At 47.7% G+C, this 26,390-nt stretch overlaps 1 protein-coding gene across 1 annotated transcript in view; it reads left to right on the top strand.

Moving 5' to 3' along the window:
• Positions 1-753: 753 nt before the first annotated feature.
• Positions 754-26,390, top strand: part of kiaa1549la (KIAA1549-like a) — a gene marked incomplete at its 5' end in the record, with an annotated part of 51,663 nt that continues 26,026 nt past the window's right edge. Inside the window, 5 exons of the mRNA XM_083665659.1 lie at positions 754-979; positions 22,834-23,083; positions 23,294-23,379; positions 24,081-24,770; positions 25,271-25,386. Of these exons, the coding sequence (XP_083521785.1) occupies positions 754-979; positions 22,834-23,083; positions 23,294-23,379; positions 24,081-24,770; positions 25,271-25,386 (1,368 nt within the window). The remainder of the gene's footprint in view (positions 980-22,833; positions 23,084-23,293; positions 23,380-24,080; positions 24,771-25,270; positions 25,387-26,390) is intronic.

The following is a 26,390-nucleotide window of genomic DNA, read 5'->3' as shown; positions in this document are numbered from 1 at the left end:
CTCGGCTGACGTTTTATATAATGATATATATATAATAATATATACATTTTAAAAGTACAGTAGCATGATACAACTAGCGGCCATTATTTCATAACTATTACGTCCTAATCTGCTCTCAACACATCTCATACAGTATGTCACCCAGTTTGGAGGGAGCTCAAATGGAATCAAATTGGCCACGGTGATTGACAGCCACGTCCTTTCCAACCCAAACTGACGCAATTGGCCATAGCTTTATAATGAACTACATTTGCCTACTACTAATCGGCACGATTTCGAGATTCAACTAATTATTGTCGGCTTTCGGTCTGCCATCTACACCCACAAGGGGTCGTCTGTTGCTGTGTGAACATTGCCAAATCATTTTTGCAGTGGGCTTCGCTGGCGTCACTGACGTGATATTTTTTCCTAATGAAATGACAGGCTTGACTGTAAATAACCCGACGGAGAGGCACGCTTTATCACCGACGCGTTTCGGACAGGACCAGGTGCCACCAGAATGAATGATGTGACAATACTGGATATTTCGGTATCTTTTATTTTGCTCAGATAATACCGCCAGGTCGAGGTGGAGTGTGTGTGTGTGACCTTACAGACGCATTCACACCGTTCACACTCAAGTTTCAATGCTGCCGTTTTCTGTCCACCTCGGGGGGAGACAGGCTCTTGGAAATCATCTGAGTGTCCGCAGTGAAGGATTGATCAGATGCCTTTTAGAAGATCAAGACAGTTAGATGAACCGAGGATACACAAATGGCTTCAAAACATGCGCGTAACAGCCTCTATGATTTGATTGTCAGCGGAATAAACAATGCTTGCGCGCTCGGCTCGATGGAATGGATAGGTGTGGGGATGGAATCCGCCACCGTATGTTTTCAAAAACACGGAAAGACAGTTGGACTGGATGCAATGTTGACTAAATGTCTTTTATCCGTTGGAATAATATTGCTTCTAATGCAGTCAGTCCTGGCTGCCGATGGTAAGATTTTATATCATGGTTTTTGACAACCTGTTCGAGTATTTTTTTTAAATTCTTGGTTCCTACAAACACCGATATGACACTAATGTTGTCGTCGAATGTAGCCTAGAAAGGGATGAATTGGCATTTTATTATGTGGAAGAACTGTCTCCCAAATTGGTTGGTGTTTTGATGGAACTCTGTGTTCCCCTTCAATTTAGATGACCGTCGCCGCACACGCGCGGTTATGACATCCGTGAGATCTTCAGCAGCTTCTGTTTGGTTGTGTTGTACATTAAGTATTGGTAATATTAGTGATTTATTGGCTTTAGTAAATTGGAATACATGAATAAAATGTTGGGTAGATGGGGAGGACATCACCAAACCACGTGATCACGTATCCCAAAATGATACAGAAGTGGTTGTCGTTAAGGGACTTCTCAAATGTCAATGCGCATCTTTGTTTCGCGTTATGATTTGCAGAACGGTTTCTGATTCCATCCGGTCTATCGCAATAACACACTGGGATTTGAAATCGTAAATCAAAGTGAATTTCGTGTCCCTGCCAACATGCGGCCTCCCAGTCCCCTGTGTTTTTAGAATTAGCCAGCCAGGGAGTCGCTTGAGTGGCCGAGGAGGAGCGCTCTTGAGACCGCGACGTTGCGCGCAACCGCATATGCCCAGAACCGCGGAGAACCGGTGATCATAGCGAAGTGACATTTTGAGCCAAAATTAGTCATATGTACATCAATTTGAAAGCTCTTCATGAGATCTATAAGTGGTGAAGCGAACTAACTGAGATCTTTAACTGCCTTGAAACAGAGTGTATAAACAAAGACTCATCACAGTACAATCGGCTCAGAATCCATGTTTTGTTTTGGCTCTCCTGTAAAAATTGGAAAATGTCACTTGGGTCCTTTGCGCGGCTGCGCTTCCAACTTTATTCGTTGGAATGTTGATATGAGTTTATTCTTGGTCTGAGCTGCTTGAAACCACATAGGCTACCCGTGGGGAAGTTTCATACTCAGCATGAATAAATAATTGAAGATTTCGTCATGTAGGCCTAGGCTTAGCAGAATGTATTTTTTCGTCCTGAGCCATATTAGAACAACTTGATGCGTTTGTTAGAATGTCCTCACTAAATGTTCTCAATTAATTTCCCCAGAAATGGACATTTGTCTATTTGTTTTTAGCCAAAATGCATTCTTTTGTCTGAATATATGAGGCTTTTTGAAGGCCCCTATGCCTAGTCACATAATAATACACTACACTACAATACAATACAATACAATACAATACAATACAATACAATACAATACAATACAATACAGCACAACACAATACAGCACAACACAATGCAATACATTACAGTACAATACAAAACATTACAATACAATACAATTCAATAGAACACTATTGAACATTATTGTCCACCCAATTATGTCATTTAATCTCCATTCAGAAAACAATAATATTTGAGTGTCTTGTCCTTTGTCTGTGGCCATGGGGCCAGATCCTGCTGAGGCTACAGTATCCCAGCGCTATGCTCAGTGTTCCTTGGACAGATCCACTTGCTCCCAGTGCTATGTGCTGTGAGGACCTGATGGGGACAGTTGCCTAGCCCAGTTGCCTAGCCCAGTTGCCTAGCCCAGTTGCCTAGCCCTGTTGCCTAGCCCAGTTGCCTAGCCCACAGTGTAACGCTAGGCTATGTCCTGTGTGATGTGGTCACAGTCGCCTAGCCCTATGTGGTGTGACTACAGTACCCTATAGCCCTATGTGGTGTGACTACAGTACCCTATAGTCCTATGTGGTGTGACTACAGTACCCTATAGCCCTATGTGGTGTGACTACAGTACCCTATAGCCCTATGTGGTGTGACTACAGTACCCTATAGCCCTATGTGGTGTGACTACAGTACCCTATAGTCCTATGTGGTGTGACTACAGTACCCTATAGTCCTATTAGATACAGTACCCTATAGCCCTATGTGGTGTGACTACAGTATCCTATACCCCTGTGTGGTGTTGCTTTAGTTGCCTAAAGCCCTATCCTGTGTGGTGTCTACAGTAGCCTAAAGCCCTATAACCCTGTGTGGTGTGTCTACAGTAGCCTAAAGCCCTATAACCCTGTGTGGTGTGTCTAGCGCTGTGCTGTGCTATGCTATGGTGATGATGGGGTCAGACCCACACGCGGCTACGCTAGCCTCTAGCCCTCCTGCGTACGTGTTATGTGAGGCGGCGAGGACAGCTGCCTAAAGCCCGATAGTCCTGTGTGATGTGTCTGCAGTACCGCCCTATAGCCCTATAGTCCTATAGCCCTCCAGCCCTATAGCCCTATAGCCCTACAGCCCTATAGCCCTATAGTCCTATAGCCCTATAGCCCTACAGCCCTACAGCCCTATAGCCCTATAGTCCTATAGTCCTACAGTCCTGTGTGATATGTCTGCAGTACCGCCCTATAGTCCTACAGCCCTACAGCCCTATAGCCCTACAGCCCTACAGCCCTATAGCCCTATAGTCCTATAGCCCTACAGCCCTATAGTCCTATAGCCCTACAGCCCTACAGCCCTATAGTCCTATAGCCCTACAGCCCTACAGCCCTATAGCCCTACAGCCTATAGTCCTATAGCCCTACAGCCCTATAGCCCTACAGCCCTATAGCCCTATTGCGCTATGTGATGTGTCTGCAGTAGCCTAGCACTGTGCTGTGTGCTATGTGCTGTTTGCTGTGTGCTGTGTGCTGTGTGCTGTGTGCTGTGTGCTATGTGCTGTGTGCTGTGTGCTGTGTGCTGTGTGCTATGTGCTATGTGCTATGTGCTGTGTGCTGTGTGCTGTGTGCTGTGTGCTATGTGCTGTGTGCTGTGTGCTGTGTGCTGTGTGCTGTGCGCTATGCCACGGTGATGACGGGGTCAGGGTGTCAGTGGCCTGTAGCCCTCCTGTGTACGTGTTATGTGAGGCGGTGAGGACAGCTGCCGACAGCCCTGGACGGATGAGGACGGGAGGACGAGAGGCCGAGGTGTTGTCTTTGATCGTCCGGGAGGAGAAAACTCTTCCTTTTTAGTCAACAGGAACCCACTGCGCTTTGTTGCCATGGGAACTGATCTGACTAACACTTTTCTCTTTTTTTTTCTTTTTTTTTTTTTCCAGGGATTGAAATAGCGCCAGTACATAAACTACAGTTTGACTGATGATGGGTTTTTTTAGGCTGGGTTTCTTCTTTTTTTTTCTCTCTCTCTCGTGCGATTTTAATGGAATTGTGTTGGCTTTTGCTCAAAGGCTATCAACCATCATTTTTCACCAACCGACTGTAGGCCCTTTTCCTTTTTTTCTTTTTTTTTTTGTAGTACTGCTTTTTGTGTTCGGTGATTCAACATTCACACACGATTAGACATTTAACAGATCTAAAATAGACAGATAGGGCTGTGCCCGGGCTGCGGCCGCTGCTGAGCGCTCTGATGATGTGGACGGTCATGTGGAAGGAGGACCAGTTGAGTTCTGTTCTTATCATCACAATGGCGTAATACTTAGAATGACGCAATGAACAGGCCAATGGCGATGCTTTCTAAATGGTACGCTGTACGATTCCAGGGGGAGGCTGGCGGAGGTAGAAATCAGAGGACGGGATCATTTCAGTGCATGGGTTGGAATGGGGAATGCTATGAAACACGTTGTCTGCCTCCACCAGCCTCCCCTTTGTGGATATCAGAATAGCTGTGGCCTTGCAGTAGACTTCTAGTCTGCCCATACAGCTGTGGGATTGAGTTTAGGGGTTTGTAATCAGATGAACTCTAGCTGTGTGTGTATCACGGGGCAGTGTAATTGCTGCACAGTAACCAGGCTATAAACAGCTGATGGTAATTCATCTTCTCATCAATTACCCTGAGCCATTATGCTAACCAGGGTAGCCAAGGGGCTCCGTTCTGCTGAGGTCAGCCTATCACACAGGGTCTGTGTGAGGCGTGGGGGCTGCAAAATGGATGCTATTGCAGTGGAAGAAGAGGACAGTTGCTCCTGATTTTGATGAGCTTTATTCAAGAACGATGTGGACCCCTGTTGTGAGCATCTGTCCTTTTACGGTTCCTCTGATACAGCCCCCCTAAATATTCTAATTTAAGTAGCTATTATACCTGTGCATCAGGGGAGGCTGGTGGAGGTAGACATCGGAGGACAGGCTCATTGTAATACATGGAATTGCATTCTGTTCCATGCATTACAACGAGCCCGTCCTCCGATTTCTACCTCCACCAGCCTCCCCTGAAATGACACTGCAATTACTCTAGTACCCACAATGCACCACCCCACTGTTCCTATTTCCACTTGTGTAACAACAACAACAACAACAACAACAACAACAACAACAACTCCATTAGTACGTGATAATTCCCACATGACTATGGCTGTGTTATTACCAGAGTAATAACCGTGTTACAACACAGATGTACAGTAGAGCCAATTAATGAACATTTCTGGAATATTATGCAGCGAAACACGTGTAAGTGAAGCCAGGAGCCCATCCTGTGTGATGTCTAATGGCACAGCCCCAGCCTAAGCATGTTCCGTACCCCCCTTAGCTCAGCGTCACTGGGGTGGGCGGTACAGTAGCAGGGCCTCCACACTGCCTTAGATCTTAAATAGATATTTCCCCTTTCTATGTTGAATACATTATGCATGGCAAGCCTGTGTAAATCATGTGGGTTGGGATGAGCTTGTTGGGTAATTTGATTTCTAATCCCAATTAGGCACAGCTTTCATTCACCCCTCTTTGGGGAATTGTGTACACTTATGTGAACAGGAGAGCATTGTGAGGACACTCGTTGCATTTATGAAACATTTCCGGATGGATTAATTTATGGGGATTTTTATATTTGGAGTTGAAACACTGTGATACAGAGGATGTAGCCTAGTTATGTTTGTGTGTAAAATGCACTCTATGCAAGGTGCAGGGGAGGCTGTAAGATGGACATCAATCATTGGCAAAGGGCAATGTCAACACACAATAATGACGTCCAAGTGTATTCAACCCTTAAAAAACCCTAAAATATGCTCTTATTGATTGTATTTGAACCCCCGAAACACAACCAAATGGGGTTACAAAGTGTTACAAGGACAATCAAGGAATGTTATTATGTTACACACAAGTACATGGACAGCCATCATGTTTGGTATAATATATTTATATATGCCATTTAGCTGACGCTTTTATCCAAAGCGACTTACATTGCAGTGAGTGCATACATTTCAGTATATATGGTCCCAGCGGGAATCAAACCCACAAGCGCCATGCTCTACCAACTGAGCCACAGAGGACCACAAGTGCTTTTGTGTGATTCCGATGTTATGATTGGTGCATGTAATATTCTCAGCTGTAGTCTGGCCGTCTGATGACCTTGCACATCCTCAGAGAGTCCTCATATTTCAAACGCCTTTGTCTCTGCTGTCCTCAGGGGCTTGCCTTAACCCCCCCGACCAACGTGTTAGGTAACAGGGTTTTAAACACAGGCAAATCTCTGGGACAGAGAGAATGTGCTTGTCTCACATGAATATTTAATCAAGCCCCTTAGATTGAAATGAGAAAAATATCCAGATGGATTTATTCCTGCATGGCTTTCTCCTTGAGCAGTTCTCTTAACTCACAATGTATTAGAGAGAGAGAGCGAGAGAGAGAGAGAGAGAGAGAGAGAGAGAGAGAGAGAGAGAGAGAGACAAAGAGAGGGAGAAAGAGATAGAGAGAGAGGGAGAGAGAGAGAAAGAGCGTTTGTGTGTGTGTGTGCGTGCGTGTGCGCGTGCGTGAGTGTGTGTGCGTGTGAGTGTGTGCGTGTGTGTGAGTGTGCGTGTGCCTGCGTTCATGTGTGTTTACCTCTCCTCAGCTGTCACCGTGACAGTTGTGACGGCCTTGATGGATCCTGTCAGGCAGCAGCGAGCGGTTGTTGGGTTGGTGTTGGACTGGGAGGACTGGGAGGTCTGGGTACCGGGGGTCAGCAGAGAGCTGCACAAAACACAATGAGAAAGGCTTCAAGTTGTCACCTCAGAACAAAATAATACAGGAGCGGGAATGAGTGATTCTATGCTGGACTTCTTTTATGCTGGATTGCTAGCACTGCTGTACTGCACTGGAAGTGTGTGTACAGCATCATTATTCATGTATTCATTTGGTAGAGCTTAAATACAATATATGGCTTTTCAAGTGCTTCATATTACCCTTTTAATTATCTTCCCTCAAGGTACTGCAAAGCGGACTAAACCTGGCTGAAACAGCCCCGCTGACACTCTGCTTGGATGCTGTACTGTTCTGTAGGAGTGTAGGAGTGTTCTGTAGGGATGTAGGACTGTTCTGTAGGGATGTAGGAGTGTTCTGTAGGAGTGTAGGAGTGTTCTGTAGGAGTGTAGGAGTGTTCTGTAGGAGTGTAGGAGTGTTCTGTAGGAGTGTTCTGTAGGAGTGTAGGAGTGTTCTGTAGGGATGTAGGACTGTTCTGTAGGGATGTAGGAGTGTTCTGTAGGAGTGTTCTGTAGGGATGTAGGAGTGTTCTGTAGGGATGTAGGAGTGTTCTGTAGGGATGTAGGACTGTTCTGTAGGGATGTAGGAGTGTTCTGTAGGGATGTAGGAGTGTTCTGTAGGAGTGTTCTGTAGGGATGTAGGAGTGTTCTGTAGGGATGTAGGACTGTTCTGTAGGGATGTAGGAGTGTTCTGTAGGGATGTAGGACTGTTCTGTAGGGATGTAGGAGTGTTCTATAGGAATGTAAGAGTGTTCTGTAGGGATGTAGGACTGTTCTGTAGGGATGTAGGACTGTTCTGTAGGGATGTAGGACTGTTCTGTAGGGATGTTCTCAGTGTTCTCAGCTGCAGCAGAAGTTCCAGCTACAGTTTAGACCCCCTTGCTGTGTCCTCAACTGGCACAGAGCTGCAAAGATGCTCTGTGTATACAGCAGAAGCTGTGTGTGTGTGTGTGTGTGTGTGTGTGTGTGTGTGTGTGTGTGTGTGTGTGTGTGTGTGTGTGTGTGTGTGTGTGTGTACAGTGGGACTGTGTGTGTGTGTGTGTGTGTGTGTGTGTGTGTGTGTGTGTGTGTGTGTGTGTGTGTGTGTGTGTGTGTGTATGTACAGTGGGACTGTGTGTATTATGTAAGATTGGAGCTGGGCCAACTGATGACTGCCCTGTTTGCTCTGCCACTGTAATGAACGGCTGTGGGAATCAGAGTGACATTGACTGAAGAGCCATTTAACAAATGTGTTTTCTACGAGGGGACAGAGAGAGAGAAGAGGGGGGGGGGGGGAGGGGGGAGAGAGAGGTGGGGAGACGGGGGGAGGGGGAGGCATGAGAAGGAGAGATAGGTGGGGAGAGTGTGAGAGGGAGAGAGGAACAGAGAAAGAGACAGAGAGACAGAGAGAGAGAGAGAGAAAGAGACAGAGAGAGAGAGAGAGAAAGAGACACAGAGAGAGAGAGAAAGAGAAAGAGACACAGAGAGAGAGAGAGAGAGAGAGAGAAAGAGACACAGAGACACAGAGAGAGAGAGAGAAAGAGACACAGAGAGAGAGAGAGAGAGAGAGAGAGAGAGAGACAAAGAGACACAGAGAGAGAGAGAGAGAGAGAGAGAGAGAGAGAGAGAGAGAGAAAGAGACACAGAGACACACACAGAGAGAGAGAGAGAGACAGAGAGAGAGAGAGAGAGAAAGAGAGTCAGAGCGTTACAGCCACTAGCTAGGATCATGGATGACCTCTGTCAGATTAATACTCATGATTCCAAGCGACGATAATGAAATGGCTTTCTGTGCTCAACCATATGCACCTGCAAATCTCTTTCACTCATGGGCTTATGAAAAACACACACACACACACACACACACACACACACACACACACTCACACACACTCAGGGCTCAGAGCCAAGGCAGCCAGGGGACGAGAAAGGGCACAGCATGGCCAGCGGCACACAGGCCATCATTGGATGTGTGTGTATGTGTGTGTGTGTGTGTGTGTGTATGTATGTGCGTGCGTGTGTGTGTGTGTCTCTGTGTGTGTGTGTGTATGTATGTGTGTGTGTGTGTGTGTGTGTGTGTGTGTGTGTGTGTGTGTGTGTGTGTATGTGTGTGTGTCTGTGTGTGTCTGTGTGTATGTATGTGCGTGTGTGTGTGTGTGTGTGTGTGTCCTGCTGGGGTCCTGCTGCGTTTTTGGCATTTGTTGTATTAAAAATCAATGTTGCACATTTTTATTTTCCCAGTCTATCAATGGGAGTGCTCCCGCTGCGCTGGTAGGGCCTGTGGCCGGGGGCTTGCATGATTTACTGCTTGTGTTTGGCTACTTGGGCCAATATGAATTTATAATCGCAAAGAGGCTTTGTGTACTTTGTGTGTGTGTGTGTGTGTGTGGGAGGAGGGGTGCTTGTGTGCATGTGTGTGTGTGTGTGTGTGTGTGTGTGTGTGTGTGTGTGTGTGTGTGTCTGCGTGTGTGGGAGGAGGGGTGCTTGTGTGCATGTGTGCGTGTGTGTGTGTGTGTGTGTGTGTCTGTGTGTGTGTGTGTGTGTGTGTGTGTGTGTGTGTGGTGATCTTTCTCATCTCTCTCTGCCCTCAGTGACATTTGACTGAAGTGACCTTAAAACAGAACCGTATAACTTAACTGTCTAACATCATATCAACAAAGCACCTGGAATGAGAATTCATCTTAAACTAAATGAGAATTAGAACACAGCTTGTTCCAATATGTTTTTCGACAATGAGGCATTTTTTAAGATCTAATTTGCAAGTCAAATTTTTTTTAAGTCAAAGTCACGTTTTCAACTGTTTCCTCTTTCGTTATGTTATTTTAATGAGCTCAGAATATGCACTGAATATGCATGTTTTGAACTGACTCTAATTCTCTCTCCTCGTGAGTCAGATGTTCGCTGCGATGGACGAGACTGCCATTCAAAGACCAATCACGCTCTTTGTTTTAACCAATCAGCAGTGCTTTGTCATCTCGTGTGTTATACATGCCGGAGATGAGCTGGCTTGTTCCAGGACCGTGTTGTCGTCCATGAGTAGGACTTACTCACACGGACACGATGTTCAAGCAGGATCAGAACAAAGTGACACAGCTCAACAAGAAGTCATGCTCTCTCTCTCTCTCTCTCTCTCTATCTCTATCTCTCCCTCTCTATCACCCCCCCTATCTCTCTCTCCATCTCTCCCTCTCTCTCTCTCATCCCCCTTCTCTCTCATTCCCCCTCTCTCTATCTCTCCCTCTATCTTTCTCTCTCTCACCCCCCCTCTCTCTCTGTATCTCTCCCTCTATCTCTCTCTCTCTCACCCCCCCTCTCCCTCCCTCCCTCCCTCCCTCCCTCCTCTGCCTTGCTCTTTCAGAGTGTGCTGTTTGAGGAGCCAGAGACTCATCCACTATTAACAGGCTCGGGGTCGCAGAGCCGAGATTGTATGTTGCTGCGCCCCCCCCCCCCCCCCCCCCCTCCCCCCCGCTGGTTCCTCTGTGGCTCAGTGGGTAGCGTAAGGCGCTAGCGTAAGGCGCTAGCCAAGCCGACGGATGGTTGTGGGATCGATTCCCGCTGGGACCATACATACTAAATATGTATGCACTCATTGTACTGTTCTGTACTCGCTTTGGACACAAGTGGCTGCTGGCCTTTGCCCGGGCGCTGTAGAAAGTACTGTACCAGGCTGTAGAAAGTACTGTACCAGGCTGTAGAAAGTACTGTACCAGGGCTGTAGAAAGTACTGTACCAGGGCTGTAGAAAGTACTGTACCAGGCTGTAGAAAGTGCTGTACCAGGCTGTAGAAAGTACTGTACCAGGCTGTAGAAAGTACTGTACCAGGGCTGTAGAAAGTACTGTACCAGGCTGTAGAAAGTACTGTACCAGGGCTGTAGAAAGTACTGTACCAGGGCTGTAGAAAGTACTGTACCAGGCTGTAGAAAGTGCTGTACCAGGCTGTAGAAAGTACTGTACCAGGCTGTAGAAAGTACTGTACCAGGCTGTAGAAAGTACTGTACCAGGGCTGTAGAAAGTACTGTACCAGGCTGTAGAAAGTACTGTACCAGGGCTGTAGAAAGTACTGTACCAGGGCTGTAGAAAGTACTGTACCAGGCTGTAGAAAGTGCTGTACCAGGCTGTAGAAAGTACTGTACCAGGCTGTAGAAAGTACTGTACCAGGCTGTAGAAAGTACTGTACCGGCGCTGTAGAAAGTACTGTACCAGGGCTGTAGAAAGTACTGTACCAGGGCTGTAGAAAGTACTGTACCAGCCCTGTAGAAAGTACTGTACCAGGGCTGTAGAAAGTACTCTACCAGCCCTGTAGAAAGTACTGTACCAGGGCTGTAGAAAGTACTGTACCAGCCCTGTAGAAAGTACTGTACCAGGGCTGTAGAAAGTACTGTACCAGGGCTGTAGAAAGTACTGTACCAGCCCTGTAGAAAGTACTGTACCAGGGCTGTAGAAAGTACTCTACCAGCCCTGTAGAAAGTACTGTACCAGGGCTGTAGAAAGTACTGTACCAGCCCTGTAGAAAGTACTGTACCAGGGCTGTAGAAAGTACTGTACCAGCCCTGTAGAAAGTACTGTACCAGGCTGTAGAAAGTACTGTACCGGCTGCTGTAGAAAGTACTGTACCAGCCCTGTAGAAAGTACTGTACCAGGGCTGTAGAAAGTACTGTACCGGCTGCTGTAGAAAGTACTGTACCAGCCCTGTAGAAAGTACTGTACCGGCTGCTGTAGAAAGCCCGCAACGTTTCCCTCACTTGCTGAGGTGACGGTAACCAGAGAGGAAGGCGACATGGTGGTGGAGTGGAGTCATGCCTGGGTTTAGTGTTTCAACCATAGTAGTCTGTTAGTACGGTTGTTCCAGCAGTTAGCAGCAGGTTTGTGTAGTAGAAAGCAACAGAGAGAGAGAGAGAGAGAGAGAGAGAGAGAGAGAGAGAGGCAGGGTCTGGATTTGTGTGTGTGTGTGTGTGTGTGTGTGTGTATTGTGTGTGTGTGTTGTCTGTTTGCTAAAGTGGAATTAGGGTGATGTAATGGTGTTTGCAGTGGCCCCTTTTGTATTGCGTTTCATGAAGCCATGTGGCCCTGTCTTCCCCTCAAAGTCACAGCAACGCGGTCGTAGACCAAAAAACCGCCCCGGTGGGCCTCACTCAGAGGACTCCTCTACGTTCCTATTCTCTCCCCTTTCAACACCATATGGCCAGATTGTCAACTAAATCATTTCCAGCGTTTGAACATGTCCTTATGGGACTATCTGTTGTGGTGTGTGTGTGTGTGTGTGTGTGTGTGTGTGTGTGTGTGTGTGTGTGTGTGTGTGTGTGTGTGTGTGTGTGTGTGTGTGTGTGTAGTGTGAGTGTGTGAGTGTGTGTGGATGTGTGGAGTTTTTGATAGATTGCCTGACCGAGACTGACCTATCCAGAGCCAGGAAACTGATCACATGACCCTTCTTATCCAGTCACACGGGACGATGCCATGCCAGCACAGATGAGCTGTTGCTCTTTTGCATCATTGCCAGCAACCAAGTTTATGTTTACCCCGTTTTAGAAAGCAGCATCCTTCATTTTTAATGGCTCTATTACGCTTGTTTATTTTCTCCACTGAGGAAGAATAATTCGCGTTCTTTAACACCAAATGTTCATGGTTGCTTGCATCCCATAGAAATAGGACAAATTGTAGTGGGCTTGTTATGATGTTCTATATTTATTGTACACTTAAATGGGCAATCAGGGATTCAAACAGTAACAAAGTGGTCTCTGCGTCACTTGTTTTGGTACAGCTGAGGGATGGGGCTGGAGAAAGTGGTCTGGATGCAAGGACTCACCATCCATTCGATGAAAACGATAGTTTTAACCGTGCTTTGAAGCCACAGGCTATTTTTCTTCTCATGGGGTAAGACAGTTGAACTCATCTCATGAGAAGTTATATTCCTCAAGAATAATTTAAAAGTCAAAAAAATTTATGTACCAATTCCATCCCAGATTGCCCCGTTAAATATTGATATTTGCCCTAGTACTGTATAACAACAGTATACGTTAATATCAGTAGCTTGCTTTAGTTGTTTTGACAGCTAAAGTGCTATAGCATGTCACTTATGGTCTCTCAGGAGTCCCTTCAATATGGGTCACTCACAGGTCTCTGGTCTCCACTGAGCACAGAGATGGAACAGCATCTGGCACCTCGTGTGTTGCAGCTGAATTCTCTTTCATAGCCAGTTATACTGTTATCTCCAGCGTGTGTGTGTGTGTGTGTGTGTGTGTGTGTGTGTGTGTGTGTGTGTGTGTCTGTCGGTGAGGGTGTGTGTGTGTGTGTGTGTGTGTGTGTGTGTGTGTGGGTGTGTTTGTTTGTTTGTCTGTGTCTGTGTTTGTGTGTGTGTGTGTGTGTGTGTGTGTGTGTGTGTGTGTGTGTCTGTGTGTGCGCGCAGTGTCACACCATCACATGCTATATCCCTTTCTGTCATCCAAAAATATTTAATACTCCTCTCAACCATAATCTCTGGAAACAGGCCCGCGGTCTGATTCCACTGCAGTTTGGCACTCATTTGATGTAGCGTGCCGCAAATTGACATGTTTTTTTACTAACTAAATACCTTGCTCATATCAAAGCCCTAATTGGCGTTCCTTTCCTGTCCAGTGTGAGACACAACATGGACGGCCGTCCGTGTCTCTTCATTTACAACAATGGGTCGGTTACTTTGGAGACGGCAGGGGCTTCTGTTTTCGTTTGTTGCGGCACTGCGCTCCCACTTGGGTGCTCCAGCTGCATCCTCCTGACAGGCGTGTGACGCCTGGGAGGACTGGCAGTACTCTGAGTCCTCGTTGTCAGGAGTTGGAACAGTTATTATGTCCATACAGTACAAACTCTGTTGACTTGTCAGGCGGAACGACAGCCCCTTTGAAAACTGTTGTTGTGGATGTTCTGTTCCCGCAGATGCATGCTGGGATCCTCTCTGCTCCGCAGGTGTGTAAACCTCTCTGTGGGTGAACCGAGGCGGTTCTGGTCTGTGTGTTCTGGAGTGTTTAAAAGCCCGAACAGTGGCATCTCAGCTGGGGCTAACTTTAATATAGCTCAGAGGGTTCAGACGCTGCCCTCTCACTAGCTACTCTTAAGAGGCTGTATTAGAGGCTGTATTAGAGGCTGTGTAACAGAGGCTGTCCTCTCTCTAGCTACTCTTAAGAGGCTGTATTAGAGGCTGTGTAACGGAGGCTGCCCTCTCGCTAGCTACTCTTAAGAGGCTGTATTAGAGGCTGTGTAACAGAGGCTGCCCTCTCACTAGCTACTCTTAAGAGGCTGTGTAACAGAGGCTCTGTAACGGAGGCTGTCCTCTCACTAGCTACTCTTAAGAGGCTGTATTAGAGGCTGTGTAATGGAGGCTGGCTCTGATCTGACTGACCCGCCATCACAGCTGCCTTCTGCTTCTCACTCCTTCCACCTCCTTGTCTAAGTTTGAGGGGAAATAAGTGTTATAGAAGGAGAGATAACGTAGGGTTTGGATAACCTGAGTGGGGATGCGGAGAGAGTGTGTGTGTGTGTGTGTGTGTGTGTGTGGGGGGGGGGGGGGGTTAGGGTTAGGGTTGAGGGGGGGGGGGGGGTGTAATTAGTGGCAAAAATGCAGCACGATCATGAAGAGCGACGTGGGTTTAATCAAACTGTTCCAATTTCCGGAATCGCTGTACAATGGCCCCTAATTATCCCTCGTTCAAATTCCCTCCTCATTTGGTACCGGGAACGTTCATTTTTGGGTGGGATATCAGCATTATGCACACATACATGGAAATGGAATATCAAATTGAATGGAGGGCAAATCAAGGCGGGAGAGTTAGTTTTTCCTGTCTGACACATTTCCTTTTGCTGGGCTGACTGTATTCATGAGTAATAGATGTTACTTCTGATGCAGATCCACCACTCAAGCACAGAGACAGATGGACACTATTAATAGTCCCAGGAAGTAGCGTCTGTTTAACCATTTATTGCATGAAAATGACAACACAATTGCTCTCATAGCCAGCACAACCGTTTCACCACGTTTCACCACGTTTCACCACGTTTCACCACGTTTCACCACTGTTAACTGCTATGGAGGAGTGTAAACTTGGCTGCTTTTAAGTCTCTGTCCCTTGAACATCACCTTGTGATGGTGTTCTTCTTGCACATCACCTTGTGATGGTGTTCTTGAACATCACCTTGTGATGGTGTTCTTGAACATCACCTTGTGATGGTGTTCTTGAACGTCACCTTGTGATGGTGTTCTTACATAAGCGACGGACAGCTGCTCCGTTTGACTTAGCGTGCCCCGCCTGAACTACTGCTAGCCCCTTTTACTGCAGCGAACGTTCTTCTTCTTCTTCTGAGAGAGAGAGAGAGAGGGAGGGAAGGAGGGAGGGAGGGGGAGGGGGAGAGAGAGAGAGAGAGAGAAAGAGAGAAAGAGATGGTCACAATAAGATGATGTAAGTGGTGTCCAGCTCTGAGCAGGTACCCTGCAAAGACTAGCGTCCTGTCCTGGGGCTGTGCTTCTGCACCGCAGAAACAGAAGATGCAAATGGAGGCCGTTCAGAAGCAGAAACAGGAGACGCCCCGTGGGACGTTCTGGCTCGTGTGTTCCAGCAAACAGGGCTACTCATTTACTTACCCGTACACACAGATACACACATGGATGAGGTTCCAGGAACTGATGGGATGATGTCACCCACCAGATGAAAGGTACCAGAGGTACATCTGTTCTGTAGGTCCACCACCGTCCGCACAGAGACACAGACTGACGCTGTGAATAGTTCCAGGTTTCAGAAACAATGATGTCATCCACGGGAAGAAAGGTAGCAGAGCTCAAGTTTAAGTTTATTTGTAATTACATTACGCCCAAGTATTTAGTGCAACAAAATGCTTAAGCCAGAGCAGCTCAACAACATCAGTCAACAACACAATACGGTGAAATAAGTAAAAATGTAAACATAGAGCTCCTTCTGTAGGTGCACCACCCACCACCTACACACAGATAGATACTATGATACTATAAATGCTTCAGCCTGTATGTCCATCGTGTTGGAGGAAGTGTAGCAGACTAAGGTCTATCCCCCCTTCTGTGACAGTTATTTCCTCTCTAAGGCGATAAGGGGTCAGAACCATACAGCTGGATAGCTATACTGCAGCTAGCCTCTGTTACATACCCTCTTCTATAGCTGACAGACCTCCTGTGGAGCCTCTGAACTCCACTGAAGTCCACCACCCTACACAGGACAGCCAGATGGACAGATGGACGCTAGGAATAGTTTCAGGAAGTATGTGTCCATCCGTCCATCCTGTTGGAATGATGTCACTCCATTGGAAGGCTGAGCTCTCCACAGCGTCTCAATGGGTTTAATTTCAGTTGGACAGTTCCCCCGCCAGCCTCTCCTCCCCACCTGTCCTGCGCCCAGGATGGAGGTCATCCATGTATCTCCCCCCCCCTCCACCGCCCCCTCCCATTCCTCCCTCTCTCCATCTCTCCATCCCTCCATCCTGTTCCAACAGCTCACTGTTCTGAGCGGGCAGGGAGGGTCTTCATGAAACCCCGGGATGGCTGGCGCTGCCATGTGTTGTCGTAGGAGCTTAGTGGGAGATGCTCTGCTCAGAGAAATAGGAAAATAACAGAATGTCCATTTCCATTCCAAGTCAACATTCCATCACGGGTGGAGCGGCGGCGGCGGCCATCTTTGGCGTGCCATTTCGACACAACTTTATGTGCGGTAACCTTGACAGCTTTGCGTCCGCTCTGTGAATTCTGTTTCTATGATTGGCACTCGTGCCATGTGTTATGAAACGAGCCCGGTGGAGGTGCTTCGTCGCTGGGCTGCTCACCGCCTCCCTTCCATCGGTGCGCTTGTGGCTTCCAGTCTGTTAGTGGTTCTCAAGCAGGCAGGGCCCCATATGCTGCTCCCTGTCAGAGCAGGTGGCTTTCTGTGGGGAGGAGGAGAGGTCTTTACTGTGTCCTGTCTCCTAAAGACACCAAAGGCTGTCACACAGTGTCGGTGGAAGCTGGTGGAGAAGGACATGTGTTATAGACCCTCCTCTAGACCAGGGGAGGCTGGTGTTATAGATCCTCCTCTAGTTCCAGTGTAGACCAGGGGAGGCTGGTGTTATAGATCCTCCTCTAGTTCCAGTATAGACCAGGGGAGGCTGGTGGAGAAGGACACGTGTTATAGATCCTCCTATATACTGTATATCCTCCTCTAGCTAAACCTACGTGTGTTTGATTCCATTCTATGTATCACAACGAGCCCATCCTCCGATTTCTACCTCCACCAGCCTCCCCTGCACAGTATAGACACTCACCTTATGGTGCTGGTTACAACGAAGTGTTATAATGAACCTCCAAGAAACAAGCAAGCGACATATCGGTTACTCCTGTGTACGACTATCATTTCTAAATTGATACAGTACCTCATATACTGTAGCAGTGGACAAAAAGCACAGCATAACAGTGTTTTAGAATAAATATTTCACAATAGCTTTTTCTTTTCCTAAAGAAAGGCCAAGTTCATTGCGACATATTCATGGAAGGCTTTCGAGATGATTAGTTTAACAGAGCTTGTTAAAGGATTAATCTCTGCAGTTCCTGGTTGCCTCTTTGTGAACGCTGAACAGTTCAGTGGATAGCTGGCCGTGCTGGGAGAGAGAGACGGATTGTTTCATACGCATCCTGGGAATACAGCGAGCAGCGCGGAACCTGGCTGTACTAAGCAGCTTCCGCTCACTATTTTTCCTTTGCTTTTAATTAAAACAATCCTCCGATGAATATGTTGAGAGTGTAGGAGTGTGTGAAAAGTGTGAGCTAGAAAGGGAGGGGGCGGGGGGTGGTGGTAGGGGGGGGGTAGGGGGGGGGGGGGGTGGTAGGGGGGGGGTACAAATGCGTTGTGGAGGGTTGCCAGCATCTCCTCAGCTCTCTGTAGATACAGCTAGAGAACACTGAGCCTAAACGCTGCCAAAGCCATTCCACGTCTTTCGATTCTGTTGCGGGACGGAAGGTGCCTTTGTGTGGGGTACAATGCAGTGTCTCGCCGGAGGCGTTTTCACGGAGGTGAGTTAAACTTCCAGGACATTGCAGATGGTAAATGGAAACATTTGACTTCCTCGTCCACAGAACACCCGAGCCACTCGTGCTGTTGTGTTCTGAACGGTTCTCTAATGTTACAACCTCTTGAACCACCTTCAGTATTACCTTACTAGTGTGCTTTAGGCCTGGCCCCTGGCTGACCTTGTAGGCCTAGGTTGCCCCTGGCTGACCTTGTAGGCCTAGGCTGCCCCTGGCTGACCTTGTAGGCCTAGGTTGCATGTACTGTTTGTTTCAGAGGTACACATGTGGTCTGGAGGGTTGCCAACATCTGATTTTCTCTCTGTAGCTGCTACAGAACCCAATAAACCCTGCCATCATTCCTCATCCTCCAGTTCTACTGAAAGAAGGTGCCTTTGAACGTAACTCCTCAGTGTTTCAATGTCACCAGGGCTGTATATATATATATATATATATATAAATAAAAACCAATTAATAGAAAACAAAAGGTAAAGACAATTGAGACAGAGAGAACAGAGGCCAGATAGAAAAGCTATTTTGAACTGGTGTCACAAGACCATGGTATTCACATGCTGCACAGGTATTCACAGCTGCACAGGTATTCACATGCGGCACAGAAAATAGTGTTTCAACAAGGGCCATGAGAGTTTATTAAGACTTACTGAGACTTAACGCACTCTGAAACGTGGAAGTAACATTTACATACAGTAGCATTTACATACAGTAACATTTACATACAGTAACATTTATTCCACCAACATTTGACTCAGAAGACTTCTACAGGGCGTCAAGACTCCCATGTCCACATAACAGACACTCATACACTCACACACTCACACACTCACACACTCATACACTCACACACTCACACACTCATACACTCACACACTCACACACTCATACTCTCATACTCTCATACTCTCATACTCTCTTGGAACAACAGTGTTCTTCCCTCTGTGGAAAAGGTTCAACATGGAACCCAAAAGGGTTCTTCATGGAACCCAAAGGGTTCTACATGGAATCCAAAAGGGGTTCTTCAAAGGGTTCCTCTACAGGGACAAATAAAGAACCCTATTTTTTGTTTATGTTCTAAGAGTTTACCTGTTCTACACAAAACATTTCCATCTCAACATTATGTAACATTCCAACCTCCTGCACCACACCAGTGTGCTTTAGGCTAGGCCTGGCTCACTGTGTAGGTCTAGATTGCTTTCATGTTTCAGAGGTACGAATGTGTTCTGGAGTTTTGCCAGCATCCCATATTTCAATTCTACTGAAGGAAGGTGCCTTTGAACGTAACTCAGTGTTTCAGTGTTACCAGGAGTGCATTTCAGTCAATGTTGCAGACTGAAATGTAATCCGTTGAGCTGAAATGACCCCCATGTCCTCAAAACGTAGTAGAAAATGAATGCCCTACGCTCTGCTCTCATTACAGGAACATTTATTCCACCAACGGTTCGCCTCCTTCTGGGTGTCATGACTCCCATGTCCACATAACAGACACTTGTACCTGTTCTACATATTACACTTCTACACTTGTTCTGCACATCTCCCTCTCAACATGATGTAACATTCCAACCTCCCGAAGAGGTCACAGCATTACTGTTCAGCAGCAGCGTGCTTCAGGCTGGGTCTTGGCCCTGGCTGACCTTGGAGGCCTGGGTTGCATGTACTGCATGTTTCAGAGGGACAGATGTGGTCTGGAAGACTGCCAGAATCTGATCATCTCTCTGTAGCTGCTAGAGAACCCAATAAAGCCTGCCGGCACCATCCCTCATCCCTTATCCCTCATCCCTTATCCCTCATCCCTCATCCCTCATCCCTCATCCCTCCATCCCTCATCCCTCATCCCTCCATCCCTCATCCCTCATCCCTCATCCCTCATCCCTCATCCCTCATCTCTCATCCCTCATCCCTCAGCCACCCTCATCCCTCGTCCCTCATCCCTCCATCCCTCATCCCCATCCCTCATCTCTCATCCCTCATCCCTCATCCCTCCATCCCTCATCCCCATCCCTCATCCCTTATCCCTCATCCCTCATCCCTCGTCCCTCATCCCTCCATCCCTCATCCCTAATCCCTCATCCCTCATCTCTCATCCCTCATCCCTCAGCCACCCTCATCCCTCGACCCTCATCCCTCCATCCCTCATCCCTCATCCCTCATCCCTCATGCCTCCATCCCTCATCCCTCATCCCTCCATCCCTCATCCCCCCATCCCTCGTCCCTCCATCCCTCATCCCTCCATCCCTCGTCCCTCGTCCCTCATCCCTCATCCCTCATCTCTCATCCCTCATCCCTCCATCCCTCCACCCCTCATCCCTCATCCCTCATCCCTCCATCCCTCATCCCTCCATCCCTCATCCCTCGTCCCTCGTCCCTCGTCCCTCATCCCTCCATCCCTCCATCCCTTATCCCTCATCCCTCATCCCTCATCCCTTATCCCTCATCCCTCATCTCTCATCCCTCCACCCCTCATCCCTCATCCCTCATCTCTCATCCCTCATCCCTCATCCCTCATCCCTCATGCCTCATCCCTCATCCCTCATCCCTCATCCCTCATCTCTCATCCCTTATCCCTTATCCCTCATCCCTCATCCCTCATCCCTTATCCCTTATCCCTCATACCTTATCCCTCATCCCTCATCCCTCCATCCCTCCAGTTCTGCTGAAACAAGGAAGGTGCCTTTGACTATTACAGTTTCACCAGCGGTGTAGTGTGAGCGTGAAGTCAGTGAAGCGAAGCGTGAAGAATGGTACAGTTAGAAATGTAATTTATGTAATGATATAATGGAATTCACGTAACTATGAATGTCCTGTGGCGTTCCGACCTTCTGATCAGCTGCCACATAACCCAATAAACCCTGCCAGTGTAATAACGAGTACAAGGTCAGGGGTCGGAGGACTCAGTAGCACGACTCAGGACAAAGGCTAGATCCAAAAAAAATTGTGGTTACTAGAAAAAGGTTCGGTACACAGGGGGGCAGTCAATCAGTAACGTACAGTACCAGTCAAAAGTTTGGACACAAACTTGCCAAGAGTGTGCAAAGCTGTCATCAAAGCAAAAGGTGGCTACTTTGAAGAATCTAAAATATATAAACAGGAATTAAATGAATAACAAAAACAAAGACAGACAACACTAATGCACAGGACGGGACGTTACAGCCAGCTCCATTCCTAATAATATATATGCCATTTAGCTGACACTTTTATCCAAAGCGACTTACATTGCAGTGAGTGCATACATTTCAGTATATATGGTCCCAGCGGGAATCAAACCCACAACCTAAGCGTCATTAGGGCCATGCTCTACCAACTGAGCCACAGACTACATTCCTCATCCTTCAACTCTGCTGAAGGAGAGAAGGTGCCTTTGACTGCTGTGTAACAGTGGTTCACCAGGTTTACCACATCAGTCTGCCGCTGCAGGCTTGTGTAGCGGAGGTGGTGTGGAACCATGCATCTATAATCAGTAGCCTTGCCTGAGACCTGAACACTTGCATTAGCTCCCCAAGCTAATGCCTAAGCTTTGGCTTTGGCTTAGTGGGCTAAGGCGGGAGTTTGGCAGGCGAGGAACCTGGGATCCGTCCCAGTAAGGTTGCATTAGGCTATAAGCTGCTGTAGGCTACGCGTGTGGGCCCAGATTGCACTAGCTCTTGGTTGCCTGCACAGTGCTGTATGTGTTAGCTTAGGCTAGCATTGTGGGTTTAAATTGAATAGTTTCAGTTTATTGTAGGCTACCTACCTGTATATGTCTAGATTGCATGTACAGGTAATCCACCAACCCAATCCCGATGTACAGTACCAGTCAAAAGTTTGGACACACCTTGTCAAGAGTGTGCAAAGCTGTCATCAAAGCCAAAGGTGGCTACTTTGAAGAATCTAAAATATAAAACACATTCTGGTTTGTTTAACACTTTTTTGTTTACTACATAATTCCATATGTGTTCCTTCATAGTTTTGACGTCTTCAATATTAATCTACAATGTAGAAAATAATAAAAAAAATAAAGAAAAACCATTGAATGAGAAGGTGTGTGCAAACTTTTGACTGGACTGTATGTTAGCTTAGCGTGTTAGTCTAGATTGCATGTATGTTAGCTTAGGCTACATGTGTAAGTTTTAAAAACAACCCATGTCATGTTTCTCTACTTTTGTAGATCTACAGTAGATTATTATTATTGGATCAGTTTATGTGCGCCCCAGTTATGTTCTTAGGAACATCTCTAAATTAATTCCCTACGCTTTATCCCGGGGAAAAAAAAAAATGGGCGACCTATTTAGGATTATTGTTTCGCCGTCACAGTTTCATAATTTGTTATCCTCCTGGATGACTAAGGAGTGTGTGTTGCTCGATGGGGTTGGTGGTTGGGGTATTTTCTCCTGGGATGATAAATATCTTCACTGGTCAAACATTGTGCTATGCTCTGTGGTGTGGTTGTAAGGTCTGTTCCCATGTCATACTATCTCTTGACACTGCCATGGCAAATACTGTACTGTACTTGAAAAGCTTTGTCAAGAGCAGCAATATATATATAGAGTAGAGTAGAATAGAATAGAATAGAATAGAATAGAGAAGAATTGACCCAACCAGACCAGAAGAGAACAGAGCAGACCAGACCAGAGCAGAGCAGAGCAGAGCAGAGCAGAGCAGGCCAGAACAGAACAGAACAGAACAGAACAGAACAGAACAGAACAGAACAGAACAGAACAAAACAGAAAAGGACAGACCGTTCTATCTTCATCATCATCATCATCATCATCATCATCATCATCATCATCATCATCATCATCAGGCCCCCTGGTGATTGATGAGTCAGATGGAGGACGCTCCTCTTTCTCTCCTTGTTAACTCCAATCTCCCTCCTCGTTTTCCAGATGAGGGACGCCGGTACGACTCATTACCAGGACATGCAGCAGCTCCCCAGGACCCAGCGGTGCCCTCCAGCGCCCCTGCCAGGGCACAGCCCCCTGGGGGGGAGGACAGGGACAGGGTGGGGCAGCCCCCACCTCCACGCCCGCCAGCCTTGCCCACGGGGCCAGCAGTGGCAGCAGAGAGCACCAGGGAGGAGCCTGCCTTCTCCTCCGTCCTGACCCTGCTGGCTAGCACAGTGGAGGAGACTCAGAGGCCGGGAGATCTACCATCAGTACTGGCTAAAACCTCCTCCTCTTCCTCCTCCTCCTCCTCCTCCTCCTCCCCATCCAACTCCTCTTCCTCCCCCTCCTCCTCCTCTTCCTCCCCATCCTCCAACTCCTCCTCTTCCTCCCCATCCTCCAACTCCTCTTCCTCCTCCTCCTCCTCCCCCTCCTCTTCCTCCTTCTCCTCCTCAACCAACAGCAGTGACAATCACACCACGGCAGGATCAGAGCCTGTCTCTCTCCTCGTCCCTGTAGCCAACGGCACCACCTCCAGCACCAGTGCAGGTAGGAGCAGTGGTCAGACCAGTCACCCACCCAAACGCTTCTTATGCCATTATGTCATCATTGTCATTGTGTTCATCACATATTGCGTCTATTTTACATTCTCATGAATGTGATCAGTATCTCTACAGAGAGACATTGGTCCCTTGTCGTCGTCGTCATCGTCGTCATCATCGTTGTTATCATCATCATCATCATCATCATCATCATCATCATCATCATCACCATACCATCTTCCTTCCGCTCCAAATCCCATTTTGTTCAGGCTCAGTTGTTACATCATCATGCCCCCCCCCCCCATCCATCATCTGCCTGTCACCCTGCTTCCTACCTCCTAGTTTGACATCGACATTACAGTGTGTGACATCATCAAAATGGGACATCAATCACCTCCAACCGTATGTGCAGTCTGATGTGACATCATCAAAGTATGACCTTGATCACCATTCCATGTGCATTCTGAGGTGACATCATCAAAGTACGACCTTGATTACCATTCTATGCGCATTCTGAAGTGACATCATCAAAGTACGACCTTGATTACCATTCCATGTGCATTCTGAGGTGACATCATCAAAGCACGACCTTGATTACCATTCTGTGTGCATTCTGAGGTGACATCATCAAAGTATGACCTTGATCACCATTCTATGTGCATTCTGAGGTGACATCATCTAAAAGCTGCTGGTTTTCTCTGGTTGCAGAGGAGGCTCTGGTCAACGCGCCCGCGAACCCAGATCTGCCTACCGTCCCAGCATCCTCTCTGTCCACGCTGGCAGAGAGTGACGTCACCCTCCCTGCCAACGTGACCAGCCCGTTCTCCACACACACACTCAACACCACCGCCACGCCTGTAAAGGCTGACCATACACCCCCCACCCCCCCCACCCCCACCACCACCACCACCACAACAGCAACACACACACACGCCAACACACAGGCCAACACCAGCCCCGACACTGTGACCAATGACAGCCTGCAGCTCACGACGGTCACCACCACGACCGTCACGCCCTTGACCGTGACCACGGCTACTGTGACAACCCCTGTGACCACGACCACGGCCGCGACCGCCACCGCTTCGACCACAGAGGCCGTCACCACCACCACCACGTTGACCACTACGACCACACAGGAAATGACCACCCCCAAAGAGACAACCACAGTGGCGACCACAGAACCAACGACCACAACTACTACGACCACAACTACGACCACAACCACAACTCCAGCTCCTACTACTACTACCGCGCTGACCACCACTATGACCGCCCCGGCTGTTCTAACCACCAAAGGGACCACGCCTGGTCCGACCACAACTGAACCACCCACCCCCGGGCCTGAGGACATGCCTCTGCCCTGCAACATCACAGAGAAGACATGGGTGAAAACAGGTATGATATCTCTCTCACTTACCTGGTCAGTTTGAATAGATTTCACACAATGTTTGGTGTTCTGTATCACCTATCAACCGAAAAAATATATGATTTGAGGTGTTATTGTATCTTCAAAGACCCTCTGATGATGTTTCACAAACTATGTTCTGTGGTGATTCATTCGTATGAGGTGATTGACATCACCTCATATCAGGTCAGGTCATCGTTGTAAAGACAATAAAGAGAGTCAGTTTTGTTTCTCGTTGACTCACCTTCCTTAACTCACCAACTGCCAAAGAGTTCCGGAACACTCACCACCCGGAGTGTGTCTATGTGGTGTCTACCCAGCAACAACACTTCCATTGACTACATACAACATCAAGCATCATAATGTATGCATTTCTGGTGAATAAAGTCACCCTTGACACTCTAAAACGTTGACAATTCGGGGCGACATTATTCACCCTAAAGGAGTTAATGAAAGTGATGTAACCATCTGTGTTTTATTCCCTCTCCAGTTCTGTCCGTCCAGTTGAGGAGGAACAGACTGGACGTCACCCAGAAACAGAGCCTGTCCAAGGGCCTGACCCACGCCCTGCAGAGGGCCTTCAACGACACCAGCGTTTACGCCCAGGTCAGTCCTCCGCTCTCTGGGGGTGGGGGGGTGGGGGGGTGGTCTCCCCAACCCTCGTCTCACTCAAGCCATCAATCATGTCGCAAATTCCCTCTGCTTGTTGCTACTTTCCAAGCAACGCAATTGGTGGACTTGAGAAAGAGGCTACCCCCCCAACCAGAGTGAGCCTAGTCCTGGACTAAAGACCACGTCTAATAGCGTAGGTCCATCAGGGGGAGGCTGGCGGAGGTAGAAATCGGAGGACGGGCTCATTGCAATGCATGGAATGGAATGCGGAATGGTCAATGGTCGGAATGATCAAACGCACCTCTTCGATACCATTCCCACGTCTGCTTGATACCATTCCTCATTCCGTTTTCCATGCATTACAATGTTACCCGTCCTCCGATTTCTACCCCCGCCAGCCTCCCCTGCTGTTCGGTTGCCGCACTGTGAATAGAACAGGAAACATCTCCCGTATAACGAACTCCCCCTAAAGTAATAGTGAAATATTGCGTCCCCTCCATTCATCCCTAATTTGCTACAGCTCTTCCCACCAAGTGCCAGTGGAGGCTTACTTATTCTTTATGGGCTCATGAATTTCAGCTCTAACGGGGACTATGGAAACAGAGAAGAGTGTATTCACTTCGTTTTGGCTCTCGGTCCCGTTTATTAATGGTGGCCAATCTGTCAGTGGCTCTAGCAGAGGAGACCGAAGTGACTAATGGTGAAAGGATTTCACTGTAATGATAAACGGCCTCTCGAATAGTGAAAAGCGTTTGAATTATAGAAGCTGTTTGGAGCCATTTGAGGAGAATGGCCCTCTGACAGTCTGCTGTAACTAAAGCATGTGAATGACTAAGCTCCATTATCGCCGCTTCGGGGGAGGCTGGGGGAGGTAGAAATCGGAGGACGGGCACGTTGTAATGCGCGGAGTGTGATGGATTGAGGGATGGTGTCAGACGCACGGGAGTGATGCCATTACTTGTTCCGTTTCATGCATCACAATGAGGCCGTCCTCCGAT

This window comes from Argentina silus, assembly GCF_951799395.1.
Source record: "Argentina silus genome assembly, chromosome: 3".
In the NCBI taxonomy this organism is placed as follows: Eukaryota; Metazoa; Chordata; class Actinopteri; order Argentiniformes; family Argentinidae; genus Argentina; species Argentina silus.
This window is presented reverse-complemented; position numbering and strand designations above follow the sequence as displayed.